General features: G+C 41.9%; 5 protein-coding genes across 5 annotated transcripts; 3 read left to right on the top strand and 2 right to left on the bottom strand.

Moving 5' to 3' along the window:
* Positions 1 to 291: 291 nt before the first annotated feature.
* L201_007343 (uncharacterized protein) lies at positions 292 to 866 on the top strand (the record flags this gene model as incomplete). Its single annotated transcript, XM_066223051.1, has 4 exons — positions 292 to 310; positions 375 to 559; positions 654 to 710; positions 798 to 866. The coding sequence occupies 4 exons, from the start codon at positions 292 to 294 to the stop codon at positions 864 to 866; spliced, it is 330 nt and encodes a 109-aa protein (XP_066079148.1).
* Positions 867 to 1,112: 246 nt separating this feature from the next.
* On the bottom strand, positions 1,113 to 2,229 carry L201_007342 (uncharacterized protein; the record flags this gene model as incomplete). Its single annotated transcript, XM_066223050.1, has 6 exons — positions 1,113 to 1,323; positions 1,403 to 1,468; positions 1,543 to 1,681; positions 1,758 to 1,884; positions 1,964 to 2,056; positions 2,200 to 2,229. 6 exons carry the CDS (start codon positions 2,227 to 2,229, stop codon positions 1,113 to 1,115), a joined length of 666 nt encoding a protein of 221 aa, XP_066079147.1.
* Positions 2,230 to 2,669: 440 nt separating this feature from the next.
* L201_007341 (uncharacterized protein) lies at positions 2,670 to 5,997 on the bottom strand (the record flags this gene model as incomplete). The annotated part of the gene is made up of 11 exons (XM_066223049.1): positions 2,670 to 2,977; positions 3,045 to 3,531; positions 3,641 to 3,717; positions 3,791 to 3,959; positions 4,016 to 4,561; positions 4,612 to 4,681; positions 4,734 to 5,329; positions 5,396 to 5,442; positions 5,505 to 5,586; positions 5,655 to 5,754; positions 5,834 to 5,997. 11 exons carry the CDS (start codon positions 5,995 to 5,997, stop codon positions 2,670 to 2,672), a joined length of 2,646 nt encoding a protein of 881 aa, XP_066079146.1.
* Positions 5,998 to 6,574: 577 nt separating this feature from the next.
* On the top strand, positions 6,575 to 7,910 carry L201_007340 (uncharacterized protein; the record flags this gene model as incomplete). Its single annotated transcript, XM_066223048.1, has 5 exons — positions 6,575 to 6,654; positions 6,815 to 6,902; positions 6,981 to 7,393; positions 7,491 to 7,664; positions 7,736 to 7,910. The coding sequence occupies 5 exons, from the start codon at positions 6,575 to 6,577 to the stop codon at positions 7,908 to 7,910; spliced, it is 930 nt and encodes a 309-aa protein (XP_066079145.1).
* Positions 7,911 to 10,446: 2,536 nt separating this feature from the next.
* Positions 10,447 to 12,136, top strand: L201_007339 (uncharacterized protein; the record flags this gene model as incomplete). Its single annotated transcript, XM_066223047.1, has 7 exons — positions 10,447 to 10,914; positions 10,985 to 11,179; positions 11,240 to 11,341; positions 11,396 to 11,589; positions 11,643 to 11,739; positions 11,797 to 12,024; positions 12,083 to 12,136. The coding sequence occupies 7 exons, from the start codon at positions 10,447 to 10,449 to the stop codon at positions 12,134 to 12,136; spliced, it is 1,338 nt and encodes a 445-aa protein (XP_066079144.1).
* Positions 12,137 to 12,540: the final 404 nt, after the last annotated feature.

Raw genomic sequence — 12,540 nt, 5'->3', positions numbered from 1 at the left:
TTACCGTGACTTTTTATAGCTATAACATGTTGAACAATTAGCAAAGATACAAATAATTGAGGACATATCCTTCTCATACGATATTCCTCCACCGCACGTACTGCAAATACGGACGCCGAAGCCGATGAATCTTCCGGCGGAAGGAGCAATGAGCACGAGTACGATGTTCGCGGTAGATCAGATGTCGATGCAAATTCAAAGTCAGTTTCCTTAGCTTATCAACCTTATTTATCTGTCTTATTTCTGTTTTCCTTCATTGTATCAAGCTGACCGAGGAAACATATTGATATAATGGTCGTTTACCATATTGGTGAGTTAATCTGAACAAGACTCCAACTCCGTGGTGTCTTCGTTGAATATAATTCGTTCAATAGTTGCATTTAAAACTCGATCCGCTACGGGATTACAAGCGCTTCGAGAAGCTTTTTTAGCTCTCCCACAAGAATGCTTACATCCTACAACAAATAAACCATATATTCAAATTGCTAGAGGTGGTAAGCAAATAAGCACAGAAGGTAAAGATCGTGGTATGCAAGTTTGTTTTGTCATGGAATTTGAGGTATGTGATGCGGATCATTCTGAGCAATAAAACCTGAATCTTCTTCTCTCGTCTACGTCGAGTTGGAAGATTCACTAATTGATTGATTTTGCAGAACGAAGATGACTTAGCTTACTATCTTGATAAAGATCCAGTACATGAGGAGTTCAAGGTGAGTTTATAGCTTCTATAGTGGCCGACTAGCAGTCAGAAGACTGACAAGGAAACAATTACTGATTATCACATGCCATCTTAACAGAACAAGGCAGGTGGTGAATGGGAAACTATGGATGTCGTGGCTATGGATTTCAATGAAGGGGTTTTCTAAAAGATCGTAGTCGTCAATCGCAAAGGAATGTCACTGAAACAAGCCCATTTGTATGGTTTATATCATGGAAAATAATGTATATTACGTGTATAGCTTCACTATTAGATAAAAAAGGAAAAAAAAAAACATAAATCCGGTAATAATATATACAACAAAAAATCTTCAAATCTCCTCTACGTTCTGCTTGTTCTTAACTACAGGAATGAAACTCTATCTGCTTGACCTATCCGACTATGTTTCTCTGATCTATGCTCTAACAGGTTTCGTGTTCGCCTTTCTCCCTTGTCCAGTTTCTGCATCTTCGTGAGCGCTCATACCTGAACCAGGCGCGAATAACTGTCTAAGAACATCAGGTGAAAGTCCAACTGCAGCAGCTTCATCTGGATGTATCCCACTTGGACCTTGACCTTGAGCAGCGAGAAGTTCTTGTCCTCGAATTTTCAGAAACTCTTCCAGCCTGGTTCCGATTGAAATATTAAGCAGGGCCAAGTCATTGTTAGCTTGGTTCCCCCTGTCATATAGGTGAAAAAGCTTACAAATGAGCATTTCGCGAATTGGCTTTCCAGGCTGCGAGGAAAATATCACCTGCAATAGGGATGAATCTAAAATGTGCGATGACATGCTAGTATCAGTACTTGACAAAGGTTGCACCGTATATAATGCCAAAGATACGCACCCTAAGCCTGCAGATATCGCGTTGTTCACCAACATTTTACTCAACAAACTATCAGGTATATCAAGTTTTCTAGATGGCCGAACGACAAGGCAATAATTCAATCCTGCGTCTACTACATCACCAAGACCCGGTATGATACCTGACAAAGATGAATTGGGGTTAGCTAGATTACAGAACACAAGTTCTTTTCCAAAAGAAACTTATCCAAGACTCACCGATAAAAAATGTCCATCCTACTCTAAATCCACATAAATTCATACCCTTATCTAAATAGTGGGCTCTTCTTCGAATCTTCTTTAACGCTTTCTTATCTCGCTTTGATAAACCTTCAGGCAATGGTCGCTATCGACAGCGAGCCTCATTAGCTGTATATTACATGACACCTGCTTATTATGGCTAACATAGTAACACTATCACTTACAACTACCTTCTTGGTCTTTCCTTTGGCATCCACTATGATCTCTATATGAGGATCAGGAGGAGCTTGTGTAGACACTCTGTCTTTCAAGATTTTCTGTGTGGGTGAATAAACATGCGAGATTAGCCAATAAAACATTTTCCATCCAGCTGGAGCCGAGATGTATATAAGTAGAGAGCTGGTTCGACCTCCAATTGTCTTTAACGATGCGTGTACAAGCTGAGAGCAAACCTACGCACAGTTACAGCTTTGGACGCTAAGGCAGACATGGTGATGTGCTTTCTGCTTTGATCTCTTGGGTGAATCCGTCACAGTGTAAGTGATAGGTTATTGGGTTATTTTGTAGGTCTACGGACTTCGAAGGCCACTTGATATTTATATCTATCTAAATCGAAGTAATGTTAAGAACACTTATCTTTGATGGTTAAGAACCCAAAAAGTTGAATTGAATTTGCTGAAACACGACCTATGAAAATCACAATAAACAGTGAAAGACAAGGTGGCAAAACAAATTATCACTCTATGACGATATGACGTAGAGCCCAAACTTGAAACAACGCTCCCATTCCCACGTGGCTATGTGGTTATCTTTGGCATCTCTGTATTCTTGGCAGTAAACATTCGGTTCCATTTCAAGTCTTTATATGCACCTGAATTACCTGTATGAATTGTTCACAAGGATACTTAGACGATGGTAACATGTTAGGAATTACAAAGATTCTATCAGAGATTTGATACTAGCTGCGATTTGTTCCGGCGTTTGTCCTTCAGCCCACCAATAATCATCTTTACCGTTCTGTAATGTTTCTGCGTCCGATTTCGGCTCAACTTCCTCTTCCTTTGACCGTCTAGCTCTTTTCTGGGGAGAAGCATTTTCACCCTTTTTCCTCTTTGTTATATATGTCAGATATTCCAAAGAATGTGGTTGCTGTGTTGGTATAGGGATCGTCCCTGGAGCTAAAGGAGGACCGGAGAACCAAAGTACATGACCTCGTGCATCTCGTTCGAATAATCGAGCTGAAAGGTAGGAATTCAGTCCTGGAACGTCACGGTTTGAATTAGAGATTAAGATCATAAGACTTACCGGTATCTTGAGATAATTGTTCCCTGACAGCCGTTTGATCCATTACTTGTGCTCCGCCCATCACCGCTGAAACAGTTCTATTTGGGAAGAGGTAAGGAGGTCCCGCGAGCGAAGGTTGGGACGCTAGAGGCGGTGGCCGGTGTGTAGTTTGTGGTTGAGGTTGAGATTGGAGTTGAGGAGTTGGAGTTGCTATTGGTGCATGTACTGGTCTGGATGGTCCTGGCACAGGTGTAGGCAAGGATGCAGGGACATGAGTGGGAGTGGGGATAGGTGCAGGAGCCGGTGTATAAGTTGGAATAGGGGAATATTTCGCAGGAGTGTTGACTGCTGAAGTAGGTTGTACATCTCTTTTATTCCTTTCTTTCCTTCGGGGTTTTTCTTTCTCTACATATTTGTCCTCATCATCGTCATCCTCCATATCTCCCGCTAAGAGCTTTTTAGGTTCACCGAAGAATCCTGGGCCTTGAACGCCACGTAAGAAAGGTGACTTGACCATTGCTATCTCAATATTCCGATCGTATGGGGTGACTGACATGAATTCCGATTGACGCAATTCCTACGAAAAGTCAGCTTTGTCAGACAGATGTTTCACTTACATCAGGTATACAACTATTCCAATTCTTGATTCGGACCATAAGGTGTTCCCTATCGTTGAACCGAGAATGACATACGTCTGGATATGATGCGTAAGCGGAAGGATTCAATTATACAGATCGTCAGAGAAAGGTGTAAAGCCATTGACTCACAACTTGGCCAGCCTGGGTAGTATTCTCCTGGTCTAGGTCGCCCTCGGATGTATTTCACGTAGAATTGTACCGAGATCTTTTCGAGTATATCTTCTACAGGATGGTCGCAAAAATGACCGGTCTTGAACACTTCCCTCTCGTAGAACATCTTTTCGGGAGTATGAACGGTCTGCAAATACCATCAGCTTTACAAACAACAGATTTGCAAATAGTTGTTCCACTCACTTGTTCAGGTCTGAAGTACCAGCAAACCGTGACATGATGGGTCCTATAACCTTTCGTTGGAACGAAGCTCTTGAAGATCTGACCGATGATGGGTCTTGTAGCGTCATCTGGATTGATCAGATGAACGTAATCACCCATTCGGAATGATTGGCCTTTATGTCTCGCTTCTTCAGTGAATTGTCTGTCTTTTGTTCCTACTCTGAAAGTAGTGATACCAAAACCAACTTGATCTTCTGAAGCTCCTGCTTTCAGGTCTTGAGCTGTTTCATGCATAGACCTAGCATTCCCGGGTCCAGCAGGAAGTGAAGCGAATAATGTCGAGGAAGGTGCTGGTATTCCAGATCCTGGTAATGGCATGGGGTAAACAGCAGTAAGAGCGTTATATAGTCGCTGAAGTACAAGTACTTTGCCGTATTCCGATGAACCTTCATGGTAATACCTTCTAGCTTTCTCGAACAATTTTGTCATATCCATGTCGAATGAGCGGAGAGTGTCATAACGAGAAGCATTTGCTATACCTTGAATAGCAACAAGCGATATTGGCGACTACACTACTGTCAGTTGCTAAATTTTAGCGTAAATAGGATTCAACTCACGTGGAATGAGAGGTAGTGTATATCAGCGGTAGCGGGTAGTAATTCAAGTACTTCCGCAAATCGTTGACCACTAATTGTAAGTCAGCAAAGGAACGAGGGGATCGTCGATAAACTTTACTCACTTTTGATCTCTGTATCCTACTATAGCATCTATAACGGCCCGTATACGATGAGGCCACATAGCTGGACCGCCTGTACTTCTATCGTAATCTGGTGCACCTTCACCAAACCATCCACTTCCTTGTATACCTGCGATGGACGGCGGTCCAGGTAAGACGTATTGAGGACCTGACCATTTGGGGAGTCTTCTATCTAAAGCAGCTACAATACTTCTATCCTTCTCCGCTTGAGCCGAACGGCCTAGATCAGACGGTGTGGGTGATGCAGGCGTTATGGTAGGTTGCGGATGATTTCTGATGACTGGATTAGGTATCGTTACCGTCGTGCGAGGAGAAGGTGCTGGTCTAGGTATAGGAGTAGGTGAAGGTGCTACCATAGTGGTTTCTGGTATGGTTGGTAATTCAGCGGCAGGAGTTGCAGGTTTAGCTTCTACAATTGAACTTGATTTTGGCTCAGGAAGAGGTGTAGCTGATTTACTGGGAATAGATGAGTTGCCTCGCTTCTTGCGACTTGGCTTTATTGGACTACTATGATAGGGGTCGGTGTTACTGAAAATGTGAGCTTCAGCGCGTGATTTCCAGTCGTTGTGTATCTGGTCCTGATGTTTGACGTATATCAGCTATCTCAGCAGCGAAAGACGGAAAAAGCTGTGCAGATAACACACCTCTAGACGTTTAGCATCAGCCCACAGGAGGGATTCTTCTTCGTTATCTGCAATGATTGGAGGAACAAAATCAGCAAAGATCGCCTTAATAAAAGAAGGAGTCACTGACAGTGTTTTGCGTTGAGAAAGACCAGATGTAGCTGCTTGAAAAAGGCTTCCGGATTAGCATAGGTTTGATTTCCCAATTGCGTCTGTAAGTAAATGAATTAGCTGAGAACCTAGGCTTCATTAGTAGAGTAGACGGTGAAGATCCACTTACAGAGATATTATCCAGACATTCTGGCTCTGGTATAGCTTGATAGTAATCTTCGTAATCGTCTTTATCGGGTAACTCGCGAAATATATCACTCATCTTCCGGCTAAAAACCATGATTGTATCAGTATCACCATCATTGTTGTTTCACTCTTCATGTATATATATAATTACGCGCGACTCACTTCCCATCTTTGGCTTTGTACACATTTTCTAATAATTCTTTACATCCTTGCCATTGTGCTTCTTCCATTCCTTTTGCATCTACCAACCCTGGATAAGAAGTTGGAATAGGTAACGCGTTGGCTACAGCCTTTTGACGCGACCCACTTGCTTTTCTTGGTGGCATGGCGAGCTGGATCTGCTAGATTTTCAGCGGTATGTCTCGAAGAGATAATTCAAGTAGAGTAGAAACAAACAGCCTCTCTCGACCAAGAGCGATGTTGTTATATATATGTGGAACCATAAATGCATGCGGCTGTATTGTCTTTTTGTCATGTTTACACATACCAACATTGATTCATGTCAGCTTTCTATCATCAACCTTAAAAATCACGTGTTACGGAGGCTAAGATGCAAATTAAAGAAGCGGGCGGTGATCGCCGAGCTACTAACTGGAAGATGAATCAACGGATTTCCACTTTCGGGCGTAATGTTCTGATCTGTATTCGGTAAAAAGCATACGCTCAACGAGATAAACATTGTTAACATCAATTCCTGCTCATTAATCGCTTGACAACCGATAATAGTTTTGATTTATACTTCAGATTTCAAGAGAAACAACCTGCTGGGTACTATATCAGTGAAGTGTAGCAATCACGTATCGTATCGGGGAGTAGTCCATATATCGAAATGACAAGTCAAGTACGTTATTAGCTTCCGGTTGCCACAACGTGAAATATCTTGGTGAAGGTAGAAGAGCTAACATGGTTCCGCTTTATCAGTATGTTCAGAGCTTGCTGCCTAGAATACGAGGATTACTTGAAGGCAGTGATCTATCTACTGTGTGAGTAACCTTATTTCGCTGTTCTATCAATCAGATGGACACGATCATCGTTTATCAGTTATAACTCGCCTTGCGCCGGTTAATCAAACTCTCATCAACTCTTGCAATTCCCAATATTCGTATGCATGACTTGCTAACAAACATTTCGTTTATTTTACAGCTCTGCAAAGGGAATCCGGAAGCAGCTTGTCGCTCAAGGTGAAGATGCTGCGACGATCAAAGCTGCAAGGGAAATGATCGATGAAGAGGTAAGTTTAGGTTATAACGGGATGATGTTCGACAAGTTGAAAAGCTGGTAAATCTGATAAATCGCTTTCGACATACAGATAGGTACGATATATGATCAATTGACGTCAGCTGTACCACCTTCCCCACCTTCTTCTCCTGATGTGGCATTGCAACCTAAAGCTGAACCTGGATCATCACAACCTCAACCACTACACTACTCTGTAAATGTGAAAAGGGAGGTCAAACCATCTATAGCGATCAGAGAGGATGAGGATGAGTCGGATGCACAAATGGCTCGTAGATTGCAATCTGAATTCGACGATCAAGCAAGCTCGTCAAGACCCAGAAGAGCCAATGCGACATCGACACCGGCCAAGAAAAAGAAAAAACCTGTGAAGAAAAGGATAAGTCGAGCTGATGCAGGTAGTGATGAAGAAGGTGGAGAAGTCAAGAAGAAGAGAAAGGTTGATCCAAATCCGAATAACCCGTTTAATAGGGAAATGATATTGAGGTGAGTCGTCTACTTGCCTGAAAAGCAATCCACTATTGTACACGAGATTGCGCTTGAGTTGACATAAGGCTGACGTACGGTTCTGACTATCTTCCAGTGATGCCCTAGCAGATTTAGTATCCGCGCCTAGATTATCCCGTCCGCAAGTGGTCAAACAGATATGGGCTTATGTGAAGGATCATGGATACCAAGATCAAAGCGATAAGAGATATATACTGTGTGACGATAAGTTGAAGAAGGTCTTTCATACGGATAGGCTACATATGTTCACGTGAGTGAACGACAGTCCTCTCATTCCCTCGTAGCATAAAGTAAAGCTGAATTGTATTTCTCTTGTCATAGGATGAACAAAATTCTGGTTGATCATCTGCGTAATCCGGATAATGTGATATTCAAAGAAGAATCGAAGAATGGAGTCAAGACCGAGCCTGCTCAACGTGCGCCTGTACCGAACAACGCTCCAATACAGATGTCACAGGAGATTATAGATGATGAATCGGATGATGATAATTACTAGAGCTTTGAAAGCAATACATGTATTCGAAAGGATAAATCTCGATGTAGGACAAACAAGTTGCTATTGTAAAAAAGGGTATCGTGTATGTCGTTATTTTCATAGCGAAGACGTCTTTTTGCCGATTATGTAAAGCTGGATGCCGAGTAATATGTAGAAGTTGATAACTATCTGAATATGTGTGTTTAACTTGAATTGCGACAGCTGCAGAAACAAGAAGATTGCAGAGGCATTTCGACTCGATTTATGAATTTTTGAGAACCGCATAGAGTAAAGAAGGTTGGACCTATCGATTCTGTCTATGCTTTTTCTGGAAACACTTCTGCCTAAGAGAACAGGATTCGGGAACAGCATAGACTGAACCCGTGTTCAGAATCGTACTTGATCTATCCTGTTCTCTAAACTTGACTGTATCGGAGAAGAGCGATCGTCCAAATGATGAACCGCATAGCAGAAGGTTGAGACTAGCCGTCGAACGTTCAGCTCATTGCACAGTGTACATCGTATCTCATATGGCCTTAATGCTTTATGATACTCTCTATCTATGGTAGTACATTCGTCTATGCAGTTCTCTCATGTCAAATGGACCCAGTGGGCATAACATCGTCATTTTTGTGATATATCTGTTGCATCAATCGAAAAACGCGAAGTGAATTTGAATCCAAATTTTCAACACGTATTAATATTAACGAGGAGATATGCGATGATATGCATAGTCATTAACCGTTAGTGGAGCTGCCACCCGATTGGTACAACTCTCCAATTTTTGACGCTTCCTTCACAGTCAAAGTGGCTCAATCTTCAGGCAAAATCGTTACCATGACTACCCAAACTAAGGTATCTTTAGCTATGAGTTCTGTAAAAGCTTGTAGGATATGCAGACGTGCGCACCATGTAACGCCGCGTTTCATATCACCATATACATGCAACTTTGTTCGCTTATGTATAAGTAATATATAGAAGAAAGAACAATAAGAAGCTGAAGTCCAATGCGTTCCATGAATATTCCTTGAGCGTAGTTGATCAATAGATTCAGGGTTTAACACTTAACTGACAGATTTTCTACTCGTATTGTAAATTCTCAGAGGAGACTCTAGTTTCCTCTCCTATTATTCCTTTGAATAAAATCTGAAACTTGAACGCATTGATCTCTTGTTATCTAAGGCACATGAATTGCGTAAAGAATTAGTCAAAAATAGACAAATAGACTAATCGCGTTCCGTTTCGGAAATGTCGCTTTGCCACCTAAACAAAAGATCAACAGATAAACAAATGACAAAATGAACCAGTCTTTTTAGGATTCACACGATAGAAAGAATATTTGCATTGATGCAAATTATTCGCCCAATATAACAAGACCTGTTCACCAAATGTCAGATGCAAAGAGGATAGGAAGTATGCATTGCTGAAAAAGCTAAAAAAGATCAATCCGGTTTAGGTATAAAAATAGGTTGTCCAAAGGTTTTAGATCAAATGCCAAAGGATAGTAACAATAAGTTATTTTATGCATTGATCTCCTAACGTTCAGACTGTACCCCTTACATCCAATATGCATAGTTTGCCAAGTAAATCAACCATATCCGCCACCCAATATGCGAAAAAGTTGAGTGAAGAGAAAAAAAAAAAAGACCAATGCAAAGGAATGAGAGTATCAAAGCGTATAGCGTACTACCTTACATATATACCCACATGCAGTCTACCTCCTTCTCCTTTTCTATCTCTTCATCATCTATCTCATTTTTTCTTTTTCTTCTTTTTATTTCAATCATTACAGTGATCTTTTTAATAATACGATTCATCTTATAGATTATTCAATAAGTGATATCAATCTATATTTATATACTCCCTTGTTCACATTCATTATCAAAGTCCCCTTATCTAACCATATTAAGTCGTAATCCAACCAAAATCAATCAACATGTCTACCGAAGAAAACAAACAAGTGAGTTCCGTTCTGATTTAATCTCTTTCCCACTTTAACAGCCTTTTCTGCCAGGTATGGAACTTGGCTGGATTTAAAGTATCGGTTCTATTGTGGTGTATCGATTTCGACCAGCTTCGGAAATAGTCCTTATCTTTCACATGCTAGATGGTACATTCAAACGGCTTTGTCTCGCCACCGACACGTTTGTACCATATCTTTCCGGTCAACTCTCACTTTTCACGTTCCTATAGTCTCCAATTCAATTAGGGGTAAATCACCGTGTTTGTATATCATGGAGAACGAGGATGACAAGCGATTCAAGCCCCTCCCCATATGTTATCATTCCAAAGTTGAATGATACCTTCCTTTGTCCTTCAATTCTGATCCAAATACTCCATCGACCTGCTTACTTTACAACTGTTGTACAAATCCGTTTTCTTGCTTCTCCTCTCGTTTATAATATTCCCATAAACCAATTTATAATTCAAGCTCTCAGCTGACCAAGTGTTTTCCTACTGTCTTTACAATTTATCTCCAAAAACTCGTCAAAAACCCCACTTCACCCGCACGTTCCTTTGTAACACCGCACGTACCCTCTATTATAAATACTGCAACATGGCTCTTCTCGATTTGATCTCCTCCATTACTCACACCAACCTTGCTGGTATGGCTTCTTCATCAACAAAACCTGCACCTGAACAAACTGAAACTGTCACCGAACCTACACCTGAACTCCTACCGGAACCCTCGATTGATCCCCTTCCAACCACACATGAATCTGAACCTGAACCGCAAATCCAACCTGAACTTGTTGAAACTGTTGTCGAACCTGAAATTACACCTGAACCCGAATCTCAACCCGAACCTCCCCTTGTTGTCATTGAACCCGAACAACCCGCTGTCGAACCTGTCGTTGAACCTGAACCTGGACCTATAATGGAAACTGTGGCTGAACCTGAACAGGTTCCTGTCGCCGCTGAAGCTGTTCCTTCTCCTCAAGAGGTTAAAGAAACCCTTCAACCAGAAGCTGCTCCCGTTGAGGAAGTTGCTGCTACATCATTTGTCGAGCCTCTCAAAGATGACGTGAGTCGCGTTGTCATACTGGTCATCCGAAAATCCATGGCTGATCTCATTCTATGGCCCTATCATTTAGGTCAACAAACAACCTACTGTAACTCACGCTGAAGCTGGTACCGCTCACACTGAAGCTGAACCTGCCACCACCGTTGATGGTACTCAAGCTGATAAACCAAACGAAACCGCCGAAGCTCCTGCTACTACCGAAGAAGCTGCTAAACCTGTTGAAACCAAAGAAGAGAAGAAAGAGGAGAAGAAGGCTGCTGTCAAAGTGAGTTGAAGACGGCGGCTTCGATCCATCTTATACACTTCGGCTAATCATGATACATAGGAAAAGGTCGAGAAAACCAAAGCAGAAGGTAAAGGTTTCTTCGCCAAACTTTTCGGTAACAAAGAAAAATCCCCCAAAAAGGAAAAGAAGAAGACTCCTAAGGTAAGTCAGCGTCCGATCCGTTATATAATTGACAAGACTGATTTATATTCATAGACTGAGAAAGCCGATCCCGTTACCGAAGCTGCTCCAATTGAAGCCACTACCGCTCCTTCTGCTGAATCTTCGGAAGCTGCTCCAGCCCCTGTTGCTGAAATCGCACCAGCCCCTGTTGCCGGAGAAACTCCTGCTCCAGCAGTAGAAGCTGCTCCAATCGCCTCTGAGCCCATTGCGGAAGCACCTAGAGAAACGTAAGTCAGATACAATACTGAGCTCTGTAACTTGTCAGCTGACTTCTTCACAGTGAGGCTCCTGCCGTTGCCGCTGGCACTTCCACCGAGAAGCCCGTCGAAGCCGCTGCCCCGGCTATTGCCGAACCAGCTAAAGAGACCAAAGAAGAGGTATGGGAAGCGTCATTTCAGATGCTATGACAGACAGCTAACTCAACTTCTTTTTAGGTCTCCAAGCCAAATCTTAAAGCTCACCGACGTCTTTCCGCTCGAATTACCGATTTCATCCTTAAACCCAAAAAGAACCACGGTTCTGCTTCACCAAAAGAAGAGAAAAGCAAGGAAGAATTGGCTCCAGTTGCTGACGCCGCAGTCACTGGTACCGCTCCTGTTTCTGACGAAGCCCCTAAACTCGAAAAGCCTGTTTCTACTGAACCATTAAAGCTCGAAGAAGAGGTGAGTCGATGTTTGCGCGTGTTTCGATACAATGCTTATGATATTTCTAAACACGTAGCCTAAATCTTCCAGTACAGCACCTGCTGCTCCAGTAGTGTCTGCTACTGCTTAAATTTCGTTTTATATCATGGCTTGGTTGATATAGATTTGGATTATTATGATTCCTGATCACGTTGATAAGTTCCGTTGTTTCTTGTATATACTTCAATATATATATATATATCTTATGTCCTTTACTCTTTACTTCAACTCACTAATATTAGTAAAAGCGATATACCTGATGTACTAGACATATATCATATTCTGCTTTGGACCTCGCAAACCTTCGATGTGTATGAAATATTTGATTCGATTATTCCCCTGCATCTACCTTCCTTGGGCTTATCGCTGCTTCTTTCCGAGACGCGTTTTCTGTGATGGGAGAGCCTTTTGTTTATAGGTGATGATAGGTTTAATGCATGATCCTTACGACTATAAGACCAAATAAGTTTCTGAAAATGCGATAGTTGAAATTAC

Source organism: Kwoniella dendrophila, chromosome 10, assembly GCF_036810415.1.
Source record: "Kwoniella dendrophila CBS 6074 chromosome 10, complete sequence".
NCBI classification, from domain to species: Eukaryota; Fungi; Basidiomycota; class Tremellomycetes; order Tremellales; family Cryptococcaceae; genus Kwoniella; species Kwoniella dendrophila.
The sequence above is the reverse complement of the archived record's forward strand: the minus strand, read 5'-3'. Positions and strand labels throughout refer to the sequence as shown.